This window comes from Acanthisitta chloris, unplaced genomic scaffold (genome assembly GCF_000695815.1).
Source record: "Acanthisitta chloris isolate BGI_N310 unplaced genomic scaffold, ASM69581v1 scaffold18701, whole genome shotgun sequence".
Lineage (NCBI taxonomy): Eukaryota > Metazoa > Chordata > Aves > Passeriformes > Acanthisittidae > Acanthisitta > Acanthisitta chloris.
This window is the reverse complement of record NW_008655695.1, coordinates 9,348-28,569: the sequence shown is the minus strand read 5'-3', so window position 1 is coordinate 28,569 and position 19,222 is coordinate 9,348. Positions and strand designations below refer to the sequence as shown.

General features: G+C 38.2%; 1 protein-coding gene across 1 annotated transcript in view; it reads right to left on the bottom strand.

Moving 5' to 3' along the window:
* The window catches only part of LOC103811083 (trafficking protein particle complex subunit 10-like), a gene marked incomplete at its 5' end in the record, with an annotated part of 31,804 nt that extends 12,997 nt beyond the window's left edge, over window positions 1-18,807 (bottom strand). The window contains 12 exon segments of the mRNA XM_009084030.1: window positions 1,286-1,398; window positions 2,806-2,946; window positions 4,044-4,135; window positions 7,094-7,170; window positions 8,374-8,488; window positions 9,975-10,121; window positions 12,282-12,529; window positions 13,556-13,667; window positions 14,742-14,937; window positions 16,619-16,815; window positions 17,892-18,027; window positions 18,726-18,807. Of these exon segments, the coding sequence (XP_009082278.1) occupies window positions 1,286-1,398; window positions 2,806-2,946; window positions 4,044-4,135; window positions 7,094-7,170; window positions 8,374-8,488; window positions 9,975-10,121; window positions 12,282-12,529; window positions 13,556-13,667; window positions 14,742-14,937; window positions 16,619-16,815; window positions 17,892-18,027; window positions 18,726-18,807 (1,656 nt within the window).
* Between the last annotated feature and the right edge of the window lie 415 nt (window positions 18,808-19,222).

The window sequence follows — 19,222 nt, the reverse complement described above, 5'->3', positions numbered from 1 at the left end:
GAGCACAAGTGCCATGAGGAGAGGCTGAGGGAGCTGGGGGTGTTCAGCCTGGAGAAGAGGAGGCTCAGGGGAGACCTTATCACCCTCTGCAACTCCCTGACAGGAGGTTGGAGTCAGGTGGGGGCTGGTCTCTTCTCCCAGGCAACCAGCAGCAGGACAAGAGGGCACAGACTCAAGCTCTGCCAGGGATGGTTTAGGTTGGATCTTAGGAAGAAATTCTTGACAGAGAGAGTGCTCAGGCATTGGAATGTGCTGCCCAGGGAGGTGGTGGATTCACCATCCCTGGAGGTTTTCAAGCTGAGACTGGATGTGGCACTTAGTGCCATAGTCTAGTGACCACAGTTGGGTTGGACTTGATGATCTTGGAGGTCTTTTCCAACCCAGTTGATTCTATGATTCTAATTTTTATCTTGCATGAGACTTTAAAGATGCTGAGATTTGTTTTCCAACAGTTACTTCTACTACCATTTCAGTATTCAGGCCATTAAAGACAACTAACCTAAGAGAGAGTGTCCAAGCAAAAGTTTAACATTTCACCACTACAGAAAGTGTTGTAGATGAGCACTGCAGCATAACATGATGAACTTCCCAGAGCCTCTAAATCATAAGTAAGTCATCCTGAGCCATCCTGACTTGAGCCATTGGCTTTACCACACCAGGGGTTTTGATTCCCTGTCTACATCCCAAAACCAACACTGAGGCAGTACCAAAACTTAATTAAGAAGTCTCAAATAACATATTACTTGTGGTACATCCATTCATCAAGAAAAACATCTGCATAAAAATGAACAGTCTTCAGATCTACATGTAGAATTCCGTATGAATTTGAATTATGATTAGTATCTGACAACAAGACATTACTGAAGCAGAAGGAAGAATAAAGAGAAGAGGTCCCAATAATAAGCTGCAAGTGGATAGGTACAGATCTAACATCAATATCCAAGAAGTACCATCACAGAGCTGCCATTTGCATGCCAATAATGAGACACAGAGATGAGTTAGGAATTGAAAGGACCCAACACACAATAAATTATGAGCTGTCAAAGCAGTGAAAGAGATACCTGAAGGAAAATAAAGACTTTGTAGAATTCAGGATGAAAACGGTAAGACTAGTCAAAGATCAAAGTTTTATAAACATTCTGGAGATGACAAGAAAAGAACCATGTTGGCACAGAAGTTATGCACAAGGTAATGAACCCAATCAAAAGAAGCTTCCCAATCTACTTTTAGGGAATGACCAGATTAAAGCAGCTTAAAGTTTTAAGCATTTAAGAACCAGACTTACCTTGGTTCTCTGCTTGCTGATTGGCAAAGTCTAGTATTTCTTGGCAAAAGCTTTTGCGTTCATCTTCTGTTAAGTGATTATCTCCAGCTAAAAGGCTGCTTGTTTGTAGATAACTAACAAAGTTAAGGAAACATGAGGTAAAAACTTGCAATAATTAGAAATTTGACTGAAAACAAGACAGTTCAAGTACTGCTTTTTTAACCTTTAAAGACAAGACCTGCTGTTAGCATCACCACATTCTTCCACTAGAAAAGGATCAATGGAAGATTTACTATCATCTGAGAATATTGCAAAATCTCAGTGCTGCTTTTGCAGACCTAAAAATACGATCCGTTACTAACCTGTTTCATCTTCCCTCATCTAAAATGATTCATTAGCATAGAAAATTCCTTATTTGGCAATAATAAATGCAGTGTTCAAGCTAAAGACTCTGTGTCCTGCATTGCACTGCCCAACCCTCAGCACGAAATAACTGGAGTACTCGATTCCAGCTTGCTTGGCTGAGACTCTGCCATCTGTTACAGCATCACTTACCATAACTAAGTCATAAGATAGACTTAAAAACTTTAAGAATGCAATATTACTGGCTCAGATTCTTTACAACATCTGCATTGAAGCAGAAAAATCTAGGAGCTTTTAAATCTGATGTAAGAATACTCAAAGGAGGCCAACATGGACAATGTCTGCTAGATCTAAAAACACTCAAACAAACAAAAAACCAGCACAACAGAGCAAACCCCAGAATACACTACAGCCTGACAAGCATTAGCACTGGGCCAAATCATTCTCCCAAGTATTACTTAGCATTCACGTGGCATTACAGAGAAGATTTCATTCACACATTGCAGAATGAGCTTTTATACAACTTAAAAGCAAACAACTCCCACTCCTCTTCTGAAGCAGAGACCAAAGACAGAAACAAAAGATAAATACTAGCAAAAAAAAGGATTAAAACACCACACCAAAGCCACAGGATTTTCATCTCATGTGTCTCTGTTCTAACTTTTGGAAAAAGTCACCATTACAAATGCCAGAAAAGTCCTTGCCAGGTCAGACACAGGAAAAAGGTGGCAGCAGTTATAGAAAGAGAGACCAGAAATTAAGTTCCTTAATATAGGAAGACATTATAATGTCACATTCAACAAATGAACAAACAGCGCCACATAAACTTCCATAATGATGAGGTACAAAACAGAATCATAAAAAAACCTCTATGGCATCTGCTGAACTAAAGACAAACTTCACAGTCTCCATGTTGCATCACCCTCTAGAGCCTAGACATGGTTAAAACTGAGAGTAGCAACCATATGTAAAAGGTTTTAAGTGAATCAGATGTTAAAGAAAAATAAGTTAAAAAAATAAGTAACCAAACCCTTCCCAAATGAACAACAATGAGAAGTCAGCTGTCTGATGTTTGGTAATCTCTACTGTTAAGTAAAGTTAGAGATACATCAGAAAAATAATCCCAAGTATCATTTTCTCCAGTCTTGATTTTTCTGGTTTGGCCTTTTAGAGGATACTTTTCCATCTGCCCAAGGTGTTTCTGACATTCAGCTAATTGCTTTCTTGTGTGTGTGATGAGCAGTGCCCAGCCCTCTGCAAGGTAAGTTTTCAGTGCGCCTTGAAGATAAACTTCTGCCTTCTGTGGGCCTTTCTTCCTCCTTGAAAAATAAAGAAATGAGTGATAGAAGAACCTTTGCAGCCATGAAAAAACGCACTACAGCTTTTCGAAATGGGGTGATGGGAGAGCAACTCTGCATGTACATGCAGGACAAGATGCAGTTGACCATTATGACCTTCATTTTCTGGGCCCACCTTTATGCAATTCACTTCAGCATGCAGAACTGCAATTAGTGTCAACACACCATGTCAGTGAAAGGCTTCATATACAGATCTATCCCAAGTCAGAGAAAATGGGGTGAACTACCTCCCGCAAACGAGACAAAAGACATCTCAAGCTTCTGTCAGTTAACTAAAAATATGCTTACTAAAGAATTTTAAAGCAGAAAAACATTTCAATGAAAATATTTTATCACCACGCAGCAGTCTTACAGTCTTTAAACCTAATATTATTCCCTCAGGTGAAAATTTAAGTTAATTTAGGAGAATCTGTGGCAACTAGAAGCTCAGACTGCTTTAGTGAACAGGTGTGAAGCACATCCAAACATGCTTTCTGAAAAAAATCATTTAGGACATCCAAATTCTTCTAAATTGGACAAATAAAATGAAACAGAACAAAAAAAAAAGCAGGAGGTTCCTTTAGTGTAATTTAACAGCAGGGATAAACACAAAAAAATATATATTTGGAAATTAGGAATAAAATCACTAAGTTTCACAGTGGGGAAAACAAACATTTTGTAATCATAATCTCACATATGAAACTGATTACTCTCCCAAGACATTTTCTGGCTTGTTTAGGTATATACAGACACACGTGTAGTTAAGATAACTTTGCATTTACTACAGCTTCCTAATGTGGCCTCTGACTTGTTTCAAAGTTTATAGTTATCTTTTTCCTGCCCTTTTCTCTCTCGAAGATGAAAGGATCAAGCTAAAGAACATAAGGCAGTTAGGAGTTCAGAATCATAAGGTGAGAATTAAGATTCGATATAAAGAGATTGCCAGGGGCTGAAGTTTGTTTACATTTAAAAAAAATATGTTTTTAAAACTCCTGTTCAAATACTGTGTATTTTCCTCAGGGGTAATAGTCAAACTTTTCAAAGCTAATGCACTTAAGAGATTTTAAACATTGATTTACATATAAAACTCTGCCAAGTCCTTTCCCACAAGCTTAGCTGAGCGAATTCTTCCAATATTTGTGTACATTTCAATGGTGGCATGGGACAGATCCTGTTCAAAAGAAAAGAAACTATTATAAGCTTTATGTATTTTTAGTAGCTCTATGGTATTTCACACAATCTCATAGCCAGCAACTAAGTTACTACAATAAAGTGACCAGAACAAGTCACATTTGCCCTGAGCAGTTTGTAACAGTTGACCTTCACTTCTACAGTTGGTCATTATCCCATATCTCTGTACCAGAAGTAAAAAAAACTATTAAAAATCAGATAAGGCAACTCAAACCCACCACAATAATAGATGAGATGCAGTTCCAAGCATTTCTTGACTTCTGTATCCTCCTGGGTTTTTTCAGAGCACCTATTTCTCAGTGACTATCTGCCATCAGATTATCCTGGAATGATTGTGCAGCACATCATTCCAGGATACCCCACAGCAGAATATATTTACAACAAGATTAAACCTTGCCCCAGAGCCTCACAACTAATAATTCAAAACCAAATCAACTACATACAGAACGTGGTACATGATTCTTTCACTAAAGCTGTACATGTTGTCCTTAGGTATATTGAAGTTTGCAGCATTTAAACCCACAATTAAATGCAAAATGCTAAGTTACAATCAGAATAATGGTTTTCACAAGAGTGCCTTAAGGGAATTTTGCTTGCAGCTGTGCAGCCCCAAATTGAAGTTTATCAGTCATCTTTAAGCTTAATTTCCAAGGCAGCCACAGTGTCTGTGTCACCTTCCTCACCTTGCCCTAAGCTTGTAATAACAGCAACAAACCTTGCTCAGCAAATCAGCACTTAGAACACTCAACTTTTTTCTCAAGTATATAATAATCTCTGGCCAGATACATAAACACAGATCACATTGCGACAGGACAAGAGGGAATAACTTCAAATTGTAAGAGAGGAAGTTTAGATTAGATATTAAGGAGAAATTCTTCCCTGTGAGGGTGGTGAGGCACTGGCACAGGTTCCCCAGCAAAGCTGTGGATGCTCCATCCCTAGAAGTGTTCAAGGCCAGGCTGGATGGAGCTCTGAGCAACCTGGGCTAGTGCCTGTCCATGGCAGGGGCAGTTGGAACTAGAAGATCTTTGAGGTCCTTCCAACCCAAATATTATATGATTCTATAATTCTGTGATCACAATTACAAACCTACAGCCTCTTCTGAGTGTCAGCCGCTTCCACAGAAGTTCATTTTCCTTCACTTAATGTATTAAGAACTACTCTGTCCTTCAAAACAAATTGCTTAAGAGCTTCCAACTGCCTAAATATTTGGCAGAGTACTTGTCAGAAAGCATCTCCTCCTATGGGACAGGATAACAACCTAAAATGAGCTCCCAAAGCCTTTCTTAGGCCATTCTTGAGGCTTCTTATGGAGAGCCTAGAAAAATAATTTCTTTCTTCATTTAAGAACTCCCAACAATATCTTACAATAAACTAAGTGATGTCTCCTTAACAGGTCAGTAAAACCAGAGAGGTCTTTGACACCAGCTACACATAAAAACAAAAGCTACATTCCCCCAAAATTAAGGTACAAGATAACAAGCCTGTAAAAGATTTGAGTGTCTTAAAAAACGACTCTGAAGTTGATCAGCCATTGAATGAGAACAAAGCCTTTTCTGGAAATAAAAGCTCATCACTTCTTGCTTTCAGTATCTCTGAAAAGCTGCGTTTTAATTTCTATAATCATTAAAATTTTAAATGCAAATAAATTATCTTAGCTGTGTCTGAAAATTTTAACTAATTCTATGTTCTTCTCCACTGAGTACATGGATTAAACATGGTATGTATAGAATGTATATATTTACGTGACAGCTGCATAGAAAACAATCTTTGACCGTGTAAAGTGGCATCTGAATTTCTGCTGCAAAAAAGAGCAGACAGAAATACAAACAGGAATAGCAATTCTTTCACTGGCAAACACCACAGACCCCACTTGGTTTCTTTAATTTAGGAAGATACTGCTGAATTTTTCAGAGATCTTCAGGTGCAAGTTGTAAAGGTAAGAGCAGCTGGCAACTCTGAAGATTTTAATTTTGGTCCAGCTACCCAACTAGTCCTGTAAAGAAATGAAGATCAAAACTGAAACGTGGATGAACCTTATATTCTATGATTCTATGATCTTCAGACAAAATCTTTTGAGACTTTTTCTTTCAACAAAACATTGTAAAATTAAGTATCACCTAGTTTTCATATTTAAAAAAAAACCTAAGTTCAATTTTCCTCCAACTTTTCCTCAGAAAACTTTAATGACAGTACTGCAAATTTCAGAAAATTTAAAGGAAAATTATTTAAGGGAAAAAAAACCCCACCAATAAATCCCAATGAACCAAGTCCCCCCTCAAAATCAAACACATTTTTGTGACAGTCAGGGGCTTTTCTGTTTGATTTAACACTCATTTATTTAAAAAAAAAAAAAAAAGAAAGAATACCAAAAGAACCTAAGATCCTCACAATGGCTCCTCAATACAGGAGCTGTCAGGAAATAAAGGTATCTGTTAAATCACAATGAGAATTCTAACGTTTCCATCCACAGATGTCCCAAAGTTACTCGAAAAAAATTCAACAGTATAACTTAAATCATGTAACACCCATTGCAAGGTGCAAGCCTAAACCATTTAAAAGGAAACTGAACTCACACATCAATATCCTTCTGGGGAAGATCCAGTTAATTCTGAGTTTGGGATAGCAGAATATGATAGCCATGACATTGGCTTTATAATCCCTAAGTATACATACTTACAGATAACAACCTCCAGCTCATAGCTGTAAATATTAAAGTTAATCCAAATATTTGAAACTTGGGGCCCATACAGAGTTCCAGCTGTACAACAAATCAGCCTTGTTGTGTTCACTGTGCAAGCAACAACCTTTGATACCAAAACACAGAAATACAGATTTATGTTCTCAGTGTATCTTCTCAGGTTTGAAAATCTGGGCCCTGTTCAATCCACAATGTAAACATGCAAAATCAATATAAATAACCAAAAGTCATACTTACTAAGTAGTGTTTTTCAAAAGCTTCTACAGATGATAAGGCCTCTTTAAGTTTCTTGTAAGGGCTCTGTGATGCACTGGCTTTAGAAAAGGGCAGAACAAGTGGTGTCACTTCCAAACACATTCTTAGAACAGCCTGCCCAGACCCAAGTCACCCCCATCCCTGCTTTCCATTCAGTAGAAGGTGGAGAGAAAACTTAAAACTAGTTTTACGTGGGAAATGTCATTAACACTTAGAGACAGACCACGAGTTTCTTCCCCAGGCTCTAAGATAAGCAACCTGATCTAGTGAGGAGGTGTCCCTGCCCAGGGCAGGGGTTGGGACTAGATGATCTGTAAGGTCCATTCCAACCCTTGAATTCTATGATTCTATGTTCAGAGTAGGAAGGTAAAGTCAAGCAGCTATACAACTGTACTAACATCTCCACACAGTATTTCATAACATCTCTTCAATGCAGAGACACACACTATTGTGCTTAAATACCACAGAGTACCAAGAGCAATACTCTCACAGCTCCCCACTGCTGGATTTATACTTCAGCATGACAGAAGTACACTGCAATTTAAAGACATTTTATTACTTTAAACAATGTACTTCAAAGGAAAATGGTTAACATGACCGAGGGTATTTTTGTGAAGTAGCTTGCTCCATTTACAAGTCTTTGCCAGACCAAATATGTATTTCTAGAAGAATAAAAGCCCTCAATTTAAATAAGTACAACAAGCACCTGCAGGAGCAAGTGAAGCATCAGCCTGTCAGTTAATGCTTCAAAGATACTAATTGTTCCAGCATATTTAACAACTGAAAGCTTCTTCCCATCAGAAATATCTTTGAGAGTGACAAGACCCACAAGGAGTAAATAAATATGATTTTTCAGCCACTCAAACAATACCACTTCAACTCAAATAACATCACTTTGTGGCTGCAGTTGCAGGTTATCTGTTTGCATCAGATCAAGGATGCTCTGTTTGTTTTCAAATACTTTTAGCTTAAATACCTGTCTGAAAGTATTAAAAACTCTATTCAAAACCAGTGCTGGTCACAACCATTTACCTAAATGCTGGTAAATGGAGCATTAATTGAAAAACCTGTAACAGTGAGGAGATGCATTGGTAATTTAAAATACTAGATGCACATTATAAGAACCTGTAAGAGATAAAATTCTATCAATGTGTGTGTGGATGTAGGGATACTTGGAAGTTATTATTCCTGATGCATTTACATGCAATACATTCCAGACAAATGTCAGTAACTGGAAGCAAAGTGTACATTTCTGACAATACCTGTTTCAGGGCGTTCTGCTCCCAACCCTGCCAACAGATCCACAGTCCTGTTCAGGTCTTCTGAATTGGGTCCCTTCTCTGACACAAGTCCACACAGATAACCCAGAGATTTCAACTAGAAAAGAAACCAAATGCTTGCTTTGAATAGGATATAAAATCACTATAAAAACTCCTTTTATCTTATTACATCATTCCTACCACCCATTTTCACTGCTTCTATATTGCACAGCTTTTAAGATCAAAGTTGCTTCATGGGAAACAAATGGAGAAACTTTCAAAACTGTTATTTTTACAGGAGAAATTAATTTATTAAAGAATTAAACTGCACATGTTACCAACTCAAATAACACATACACAGACATCTCTACACACGTAACACCATATCAGAATAAATCCTTCTGGTTTTCCACAAAAACATAGACAAAGCTTGAGACATTTGACAGTTATGACCAATAATTATTCCTAATAACTGTGCCTGTATTCTTGAAACTAAATAATTACAAATTATCCAATCTCCAGTACACTGACTAGACAGACTGCAAATCACCTAAAGTATTGTATTCAGGCAAAAACTGCCCTGAGGAAGAGCTCAGCACAGCAAACAGTGTTGACACAGTTAACTGCCATAAAACCCCTTCCAGACAGCAGCTGGTATGCTTCACACCCACAAGTCAGAAAAGGACAGTAATCTTAAAGAAGTTCAGATCTATTGGCCACTTGGTTAATTCACTTAGAATAACTCAACTACAAAGGTAAGCCTGCAAATGAAAAAGGTCTCAGCTTGCCACATTACTCTACACCATATAAAATGGGGATGGACCTTAACTTCTTTTTAATTTCTTTTAAACTCCACTTGATTTCATCACTAGTTGCTAAATTCACTCACTCTGTTCCACCTTATTGCTACCTATTATCCTAAATTTCTTCCCTTTACCCTTTGTGTTATAAAAACATTGATGGGGAGGAAAATTTCCAACTCAGGTTACATATCTTCCACAGACACATGGAAGGAGCATGGAAAGAATTCGATGCACCCATCACCACAATTCTTTGCTCTCTTTATTCTGATCTCCAACCCCTCTCTCCCCTCTTTTTTTTTCAACAATAACTCTTCAAGGTGAAATTGTCTTTCTCTGCTTTTTCAATAAGACAAGGGCCTCCTAGGGTCAGTTAGAGGATTCTTAAGTCTACTGAAATACCACCAAAGTATGATTAAAATAAAAAGCAAATATCCTACAGGCTATGCAAACAAGAAAATCTGGGCAGCTTTTCCTGCTGTAACTGAAATTCATGCTCCTTCTCTCAGTCAACATGAACTGAGTTTGTTATGGAGTTTAATCAAACTAGTGATTAATTATCAAACTAGTGCTGAGGAAGGGGGGGGGACAGACAAAGAGGATAACACACCCCAGTTACACCCAGGCCTCAAATGACAGTGGAAAAAGTGTCTATAAACCTGGATGTCTCATCTAGACTAGACTCAAAACAATATACAGAACCCTGTATTAAATTCCACAATAAAAGGGCAAAATCTGTTTCATGGAAACAAATATTCTGCTTCACCATTGTAATGCCACTACTGCAACACATCATTTGCTCACCTTCTCAGTGGCATAGCTCCACAAGCCAACTGTGTGGGAAACATTTGCATCTATTTGAGCCCTGTCACAGCAGCCTTCTATTCGTTGCAAGACTTCCAAACAACTCAAAAATACCCAACAATCCAAAGCTCCAGGAGGAACTGAGACCTGAAGATGAAAAGAGAAAATTAACCGGGAAATAAACACTAGTCAGACAAGAAAATACTTCAGCAAAATACTTTTCCTGATACAGCATAGCAGAACCTCTTGGAAGAGCTTAGTCTAAGAATACACAAAGCACAGATGAACTCTCACTGCTTCCTGAATAATTCATAAATATAGTTCATGAAACAGGGACAGCCAAGCAGCTAAACAGTGATTATATTACCTAGATCTGATACGTTCATCAAGATGAAAGAGAAGGAAAAGACTAATAAGTCCTAGTACATGGAAAAATTCCAGAAGTTTGAAAACTGAGCCTAAATTAGGAACAATTTCTGTAAATAGACTACTACTTTCCCAAGAAGACATGAGCTGTAACTGAGGCTGGAATTAAGGGTACACTAAGAAGTGTTAAAAACCCTGGAAAACAGAAATTAGTCTAAGTTTCCTTTACAATAAGTTTGCTCATCAATGGATAAGACACCTGTCATGGACAACTAATTACAGAATGGAGATGAAAACAAACAAACACAAAGAGAAATACAGGGGAGTTTGATACTAGAATATTTGTAGGCATTAAGATAAACATGAGCATAACAAGGAATCTGGAATATAATCACAATAACAGTGTACCAAAATCCTGTTCATAAACAATGCACAAATACTCCTTTTAGAAAGACTATGGAAGTCCCGAAGCCCATAATAAACTAAGTGACTAAGGGGATAGGAAAGTTCAAAGTACAAGCACAATGCATTTGAAAAAATAATATAGATCTGAATCCTGAAAGGATTTTTGGGAAGAGAAAGATCACAAGAACAGAATAGTTTAGACTTCCACTGTGTGCTCAGTGGTGTCAAGCCAGGTGAAGAGGTTTGCCTGTACTAGGAAAGGCTCCCAACAAGGATAACTACATGCTATGCACAAATAAGTGTCACTGTCTCACAGGGTGAATACCTGCACTCAGTTTGGATCAACACTGCAAGACAGAAGCAGCAGAAGGAAGAGACAGTGCAGACAAAAGCCCCAAACACTGGGGGCACAGGAGAGACTTGGGGTGGAGCAAAAGGGGGAACTGTAGGAAGTACCTTCAGAGATTTAGAAGGCTGCATGTACTTATTTTGGAAAGAAAAAAAACCCACAAACCACACACACAAAACATACTATCTCTGGGAATTACACATCAGTTTTAGAATACAGGAAGGTGTCAGCAGTGCATCTGAAGCAGATTTGCAGTTTTTAAGTGCAGATGAACAGATGGAACTTACTACCACAGTGTCAGACAGGCAAAAGTTAGCAGCTATAATAGCATAGATAAAGCTAACAGAGAACCCATGGGATGAAGGACAGGGATGAGTCACAAGGTGATATTCAGAAATAATCTCATGCAAACTATGCTGTTCTTAAAGATCTATTTAAATTCATAGACATCTGTGGTCATACATGGAGGGCAATTAGTGCACAACCACCATAAAAAAAGCATCTTTAGAGGATTTTAGAGCATCAGCAGAAACTAAAGTCTGGAGGGAAGAGGAGTAAAGCATGGAGGCATGAGATGTGACAGGAAAGTTTGAGTGCTGTCCCTTGTTTCTATCTTTTCTTTCTGTTACTGGATGAGCTAGACAGAGCACAGGCTTAAGACTGAAGAGCATCACTGGGCCCCAAAAGGAATCTCAAAGTAAGAACCCCAAAAGGCTGCATGGCAGTAAGACGCCCTACTGTAAATACTGTTTGTAGTTCAAAACTTCTTTTTGCTACAGAGCACTAAGCACCAGCCTGTGTAACTCTGCCTTACTTCCTTCAACACAACACTGCTATAAATTTAATTATGGGGACCATAGTTCAACAGATTGGTAATAAATCCATGAAAGATGCAGACAGCTTCTTTAGCTGGTAGGTAATGTAACTTTCCAGGTGAAGACTGAAACACTTTAACTAAACACAGGTCTGTTTTTCAGATGTGATGTCCCCATATTTCTTGCCAAAGGCATCCTCATGATGAAACAATCAACTGCAGCACTGATACCATCTCCCATTACAGCATCACTTTGAGAACTCACAGCCAGTGCTTACTGTATTCTGGTCACTGACAGCTAAACTTCAAACACCTTGTTAGATCATCACTGGATAACACCATTCACATAATGGAATGTATTACACTGACTCACTTCTAATAGCTTGAGTTCTTGCACACAGTTGTGAAGCAGCTCCAGTGCTCGCTGGGAAACCTCCCATGGCCTCTGCAGGAAGATTAACAACGTGCACTGACGGGAAAATAGGTAACTACGCAAGTCCAGCAGAGTAGCTTCTTGGTTCTGAATTAGCTCTCTCTTCTCCATGTCTATTGGTTTTCGCAGAATTAAACCATTCCAGCTCCTCACTGGCTGGCAAAAAAAGGTCAGCCAGTTTGCACCATCTAAGTAAACAGAGTTAATAATAAACATCCAAGAATCAACCACTGCTTTCTGTCAAAGCCTCCTCATCCTCCCTCCAGAAGTTGTGAGCTGGCTTAGCCCTTCTCAAGTTTGTCATGTGGATAAAATGACTTCATGTCTTAACTTCAAAAGCAAAACAAAAAACCAGCAGAACTTCCAAAGCTAGGTAAGATAACTGAATTTCAGAACATTCAAACCCGATAGGCATTTTGCCTGAACTGCATACTTATTATTAGTAAGAGTGGCAATCAGTTTGTAATTCATTGCTTAGCAATTAAGCCTACCTGAAGCTCAAAACAAACAAGCTTTATGTACTTAAGTATTTCTTACTCAGCCACCACAGAGAGATGTGCCCCCACTTTCAGGTATTGCATCATGTTCAGTCAGCACAAACATTTTTCACTGCAATTACTCCTGCACTATATTTTTACCAGATTTGTAACACATACCTGATTGAAGCTGTTATGTAACATATACTTTGGCTCATCAGAAAATTTAAAGTTATTTTGATACTTCTTGCACAGTAATTTTTCGCAAAGAGAAAGTTAAATCTTCTGTAGTGCAGATTAAGTACCCATTTCTATTCGGTTTTGTAGTGATTACCAAATATCTCATGTCATTTGAGGCAACACTGAAGGCATTGCTCCAGGAAGCTCTTTGCTGAGAAACTTAGCAGTAAGTTGTTAAAACAGCAACTGTATCTCAGCCAGATCAATACTGGGGTAATTACAGAGTTCAGGGGGCAGTTGTAACAATTATCCCAAGAGAGCAAAACACAGATTTTCATTAAAAAATTGTTTCTAAGCCTCAGACAAACCCCAAAACATCAGTAAGACTGTAACCGATGGACACTGGAGTTTGCACACAGCATAAAACAAGAGAATAAACTGCCTAGTGCATCTCCATCCCATGCACATATACAGCACCCAAAGCACTGGGTTGTTGAGCAGAAACATAGTGAAGAAACTGATACACTTAACATTTACTTCACATTGTAAGACACTTACCACCAGCCCCAAAGTTGACAACGTACTGAGAAAACAAGGCATCCAGTTCATCATACTGCACCAGGGCGTCCTCAAATTGCTGCAGCATCTCAAAGACAAAGGCTAGTTCTTCCTTTTGGCACACAAGCAATACAAGGAACATGTTACTGGTACAAGTCACACTGGTACTACAGGCTGTCCACATCCATCCACAGAGCTCCACTCTTCCCCTTCCAGTATTCATGATATAGGAAAACCTGCCATGTGGCAGATCTACCACATCCCTAACGCAGGCAGGTTCACAGAAGGAGATTAAGTCATACAGCTATGCCAGTAAATTCTCCACATCCTGATTCACTGCAAGATATTGTTCATACATCTATTAAAAGTCTGAGTTTAAATAAAGAAATAATTGCTGAAGACTCATCTCCCACAACAGTAATAAATTTCCCTCTCTGTTTATACTGTGAAGGCACCAAGTTCAGGATATCAATAAAGGTTCCCCTGTACATAGAGAAGATGCCAAGCTCATAAGTAGAAAAAGTCTGAGAATTAGATCTATCCTAGGCAAGAGGCAGTGCATCCAGTCAAGGGAGGTGTGAAGATGAGATGGAGTTGGTATGGAGAACAGCACTGTACAGGGGCCAGCAAATTCCAAAGGAATGAAGACCTTCAATTTTATCAAACAAGAGTTTCTTGCTTTTCTCTATACCAGCTAAAACAAAGACATATTTAGAACTACTAAAACTAATGGAGTTCAAGGCACTCTCTGTATGGATTACTTCAAAACAGACACTTCTCTAAGCATCATCTCCACACATACTGATAATAACTCCAACAAAAGCATAACATTATTCATATTGAACACCAATTGGGGTTTGAGTGTGTTTGCACAGGCACAGTAATGGGATATTTACCCCAAATTCTAGAGCAACTATAAAACACCTTCTAGATGCAATTTGTTTGCTTCAGTTGAGGTTCACAAAACTTTGACAAGCCTGAAATGATTCTGCTTCTTTAACATTACATAACACAAACCTGCTGCAAACAGGTTCTAGGAATGTTGCTTTTAGAGCAGTCTCCCTAGTGCCCCAGCCCTCAGAGAATGTTCAGAGCATTACAAGTACCAGAAAGCCAACTACAACTAAAAACCACCATAATTAAAACTAGGACTCGAGTACTTTCTTCAGCAAGAAGAGACTCTTACCTGGACCATGAAATACTCGCAAAAGCTCCACCCTGGCTCAGTCCTTTTCTCTCTCAAAGTTCTCATGTCATCTTCAAACTTGCCTAAGTTTTTGGTAAAAGACATGAGAAGCAATGTCCTGAGTTTGGTCAGGAAGGCGTTCCAAGATTCCTGAGAACGGGAAGAGTCTTTCAAAGGGTCAGAAAGTACCACACATCTGCAAAGAGATGGATAAACAACATCTTTGAGGAGGGAAACACATAATTCACATTCACATGAGAAATTCAGAGCGGACAAAATTTAGTTTTCATTCCACACTAATAAGAAGAAAATACAAAACTGAGGGTTATGTTTGTTTGTTTGTTTGGGGATGGGTATGTTGGGGTTTTGGGTTATTTTTTTGCTTGGTTGGGGTTTGATGGCATTTTAAAAACTTTTCCATGTATGTTTAAGTCTGTGATATATTTTATGAGAAGAGTGAAGTGTTTTTCACAGGATGAGTACTGTAAAGCTGCTTTTTTTAAAGCAAATAATAGATACATTATTCCAATTAATTGAATATAAGTAATGCTGTAACTACCCTAGAAAAATAAGTCTGCTCAGCAAAACAAAGCAGCAGAACAGGAATTATAGTTGCTCTTGGTAAGGACTATGCAAAATACAAATCAAGACCCATTAGATCACACGTAGTCAGCCTTTCCTAAGTCACTGAAAATAATCCTCCATAATATATTCTTGCAGTATCTCAATTTGTCTTCACACATCCTATGTGCTAAAACTTCCACTGCTTTTCTCAGGAAATAACCAGACCCCATTAATTCACCAATAAATCAGCCTTTTTTTTAGAACATTTTCTTTCCTTAGTTTTTCTATCACAATTTAGTAACATTCACTAACGATATCTCTAAAGGCAGGAAAATCTCTCACCCAAATAAAGCACTATTTTTGGCTAGAAAATCTTATGGCAAAATGATTAAACCAACCCAATCAATCTGTTAGAAGCCAAAAGTAAACCCAAGCAAAGTTGTTCAAACTCTTTTGCCCAAATAACCCTGTGATATACATTGCTGAGGTACAAAGAAAGTTCTGCCAATGTGCAGAGTGTCATAATGTTCCAACCTGCCAGTCACTGTCAGCTCTCACCAAGGTACAAAGACTGCTTCCAGCTACTCTTTCCAACTTCAAATATGTTTCTTGTCACTCATTCTGAGGGGGAAAAATCCCCAGTTTAAACTTAACTCTTAAGGTTAAAAGAACAAATGTGGAATTTGTAATGGATTCAGTGCAATGTTTCAGAATAAGGCAAACAGTAAATATAAAAGTTGGTTTCAAATTAAAGTTAGTGTGTTTTGTTGGCTTTAATGACAGCAGAGCTTCCTATATTCATTATTATTTTCCCTAGGATAAATGCATCTGAAGAAACTGACCTTAGGTCAATTATCATCTCATAGCAGAAAGGTCATTAAGTGAAGAGCAGAAAGGATAGTGGCAAAAACCAGTCCCTGTTGGCTTCATCTTTCCTGCTCACCCCACTCCCACTACCTGTATCTCTGGTAACATTTTTGCAAGGCCCTAAGCAAACAAAAAACCCTAAAGGTCTACAATTACTATTATCACACTGTTCCCCTTAAGCCTCTCTCAGCCAGGAGGAGGCACTTGAAATCTTGTTGAAACACATTTCAAAGCCACCATGAACTCAGCAAGAACTGAAAACAAACTCCCTTTATTCCTTGTGTCAGTCTTTTTCAAAGCACAGACCTTAAAGTACCCTCAGTCTGAATGCTGGACATCAAGGAAAGTCTTTAAATGATCGAGGAACCTGCTCCATCAGGAGCTGGGTTATTAAATCAGCACATTAGTCAAAAGACTAAAATGTTTGCAAGTAAAAGAATGTTTACCTGTCACTTTGTTTGTTACAGAAGTCATTTCTTATTTTATCTACTATGGAGGTTCGGGGAAGGATGTTGGTTTTGTTCTTTTTCTTGGCATCACTCTCAACTACCACAATTAGCCAGTCCACTGAGCTGTGAGCTTTGAGAACGTTCTGCCACTTGGTGATGTCATCCTTGACTGTAGTTTTGTACAGTTCCGTGTCCTGGGATGAGAAGTGGTGAATCATCAAATCAAACAGACACTCTGAACAATTTCAAAAGGCAAGTTTTGCTCCAAAAGAAGGCAAACAGAAAGACATATCAAACAGAATTAGTGACAGGAGGTTCATGTACGGAAAGAAATCAAATGAGGTAAAGCATAGTAAAGTTTTGGTCTCTGAATTTAATTTATTGCCAGTATTTTAGTTAACAGTAAATAGAGTTTAGGATTTGGTACATTACCATTCTTTAGATTACTGAAATGAAGATATTTTTAAACATAATTTACACTCTTATTTTACACATTCTTGAACTTGAAATTGCTCAAAATTACAAAGCCGAATTGATCTATGCTCAAATAGTAACAGACGTGTGATATTTGTGCCTTCTGCACTGCTCAAATCTTAACATGTTTAAAAGCTTTTTCATAAAATCATTTTTAAAAAGCCCCACAGAAGCACTGTTTGACACTTTTTTGGCTTCTGGGTTGGTTTTACACACATCAGTTCAGATAATTCTTTAGGCTGTTCTAGATACTTTCTGACTGGTCACAGATGAGGTGCCGCCTTTGTCCTTCAAGTGGATAATTAATTCATAACAGAGGCAAACCAGAAAGCAGTGAACTGTAGATAAAACAGGATTAAGACATTCCAAATCTTGCCCAGTGTGGATTGCTCACATGGACTAATACCTGACAAATATAGAAGATGGAACTAGAGAAAAAAAAAAAGTATCTTTAGATTTCACTGCACGAACAGATCATAACTGAACTATTCTGGCCACAGTAACACTGCCAGAGTCTGAAGGGGATTTGTGACAGAGCAGGTTATTCAAATGCCTGTCCTCTTAGTGTCGAGTAACATTACAAACAAACACTGCTTATGGCACAAAGCACTCAAGCTGACTAAGGTTTGTTTCCCATATTAGCAGCTATCCATGCTTATGCAATGCAGACTTAATTCTTCTGCCTTTCTGCTTGTGCTGTCTGCTATTTTCATTTCCTTTTTCATGCTGATTTGAACAATTTCATCTTTAAATCTGAGCACTCGGTTTTTCACGACGTTTTTTTCCTAATACTTACACAACATTCTGTCCAATAAATATGAAGAAAGGGAAAAGTCAAAAGGGCCTTATTCCCCTCTTTGGGTAGTAGCTCCTCTTTAAACTGAACAAAGTTAGATTCTAGATGGATCATCTTCGGAGCACGGCCATAGGACCTACAGAGTTTGACAACTGCAATTAGTAGACAGGACATACACAGCAGAATACAAAAATGAGCTCGTGTTATGAGGAAGGGGAATAAAAAACACTCTGGCATTGGAAACTCACAGGCTACACTTGTTGCAGTTTGTATAAAGCTAACTAAAATCTGCTATCACTTGGAATGAGATAGAGGCTACTCTGTGAGGAACAGGAGCTAGAAGCTCTTCAGCTTCCTTTAAAAGATTTTCTGTATCTCTAGGACCATCACAAGTAGAAAATACCAAATAAGAAAATTCCCCAAATACTTTTTCCGTTCAGAAAACTGTGCCATACCAAAGTTTCTAAAGGAAAGGACATCTAATTGCACATAAGTTCTCCCTGTATTTTCACTGAGAAGAAAGCACATCACAGACACTCAAGCACATCAAAGCACACCAAGACAAACCCACAAACCACAGAACCAAGAAGAGAAACACAGCATTACTATCATTTTTCTTCAGGTGAAGTTCAACATTGCTGAAGTGTGGAATCGATCATCCTGAAGTGCATAATATTTACTTTTATTATCTAATACCTCTTCAATTTCTTCAAGTCAGTTGCTCTATGCAACTCAATCTATGGCAAGACCTTCTCAGAACACAACACTTACACACTTAACCAGGTTAAAAAACACACACTGAAACAGTATCACAGAATAAAAATGAAGGTTTACCTCCTCCATTCCATGGGTTCTCTAGGAAGCTGCTGAGAAAGTGTAGGATACAAGGAAGTAAATAAATTCTGATCTCCAGCACCTAAAAGTGAAAGGCATTAATCTATTAGCAGGTGAAAATGACAGAAAATATATGAATATGCTATACTGCTGATGTTTTGCTGTTTCAACAAAAACATGTGATTTTGTCTGCTGTGTAGAGCCCAACACTGAACTAGATTTTTTTCAATCACATGCTCTCATGACTTGATACAACATTTCTAGTGGGCACATAATACATATACTATTACAAACTTCCTATTATGATTTCCCACGGAGCTACATAATCCATATACCAAAGAGGGTATCACTCACAGAGCTGGCCCAACTCCAAACACTAAACAAGCAGCTCCTTAGCCAGAGTCACTGGCAAAAAAAAAAACACCCAAACAAACAAAAAACCAAGTATATTTTAAAATCCTCAGGAACTTAACTTTCCCAAACCAGAAGATGCTTAG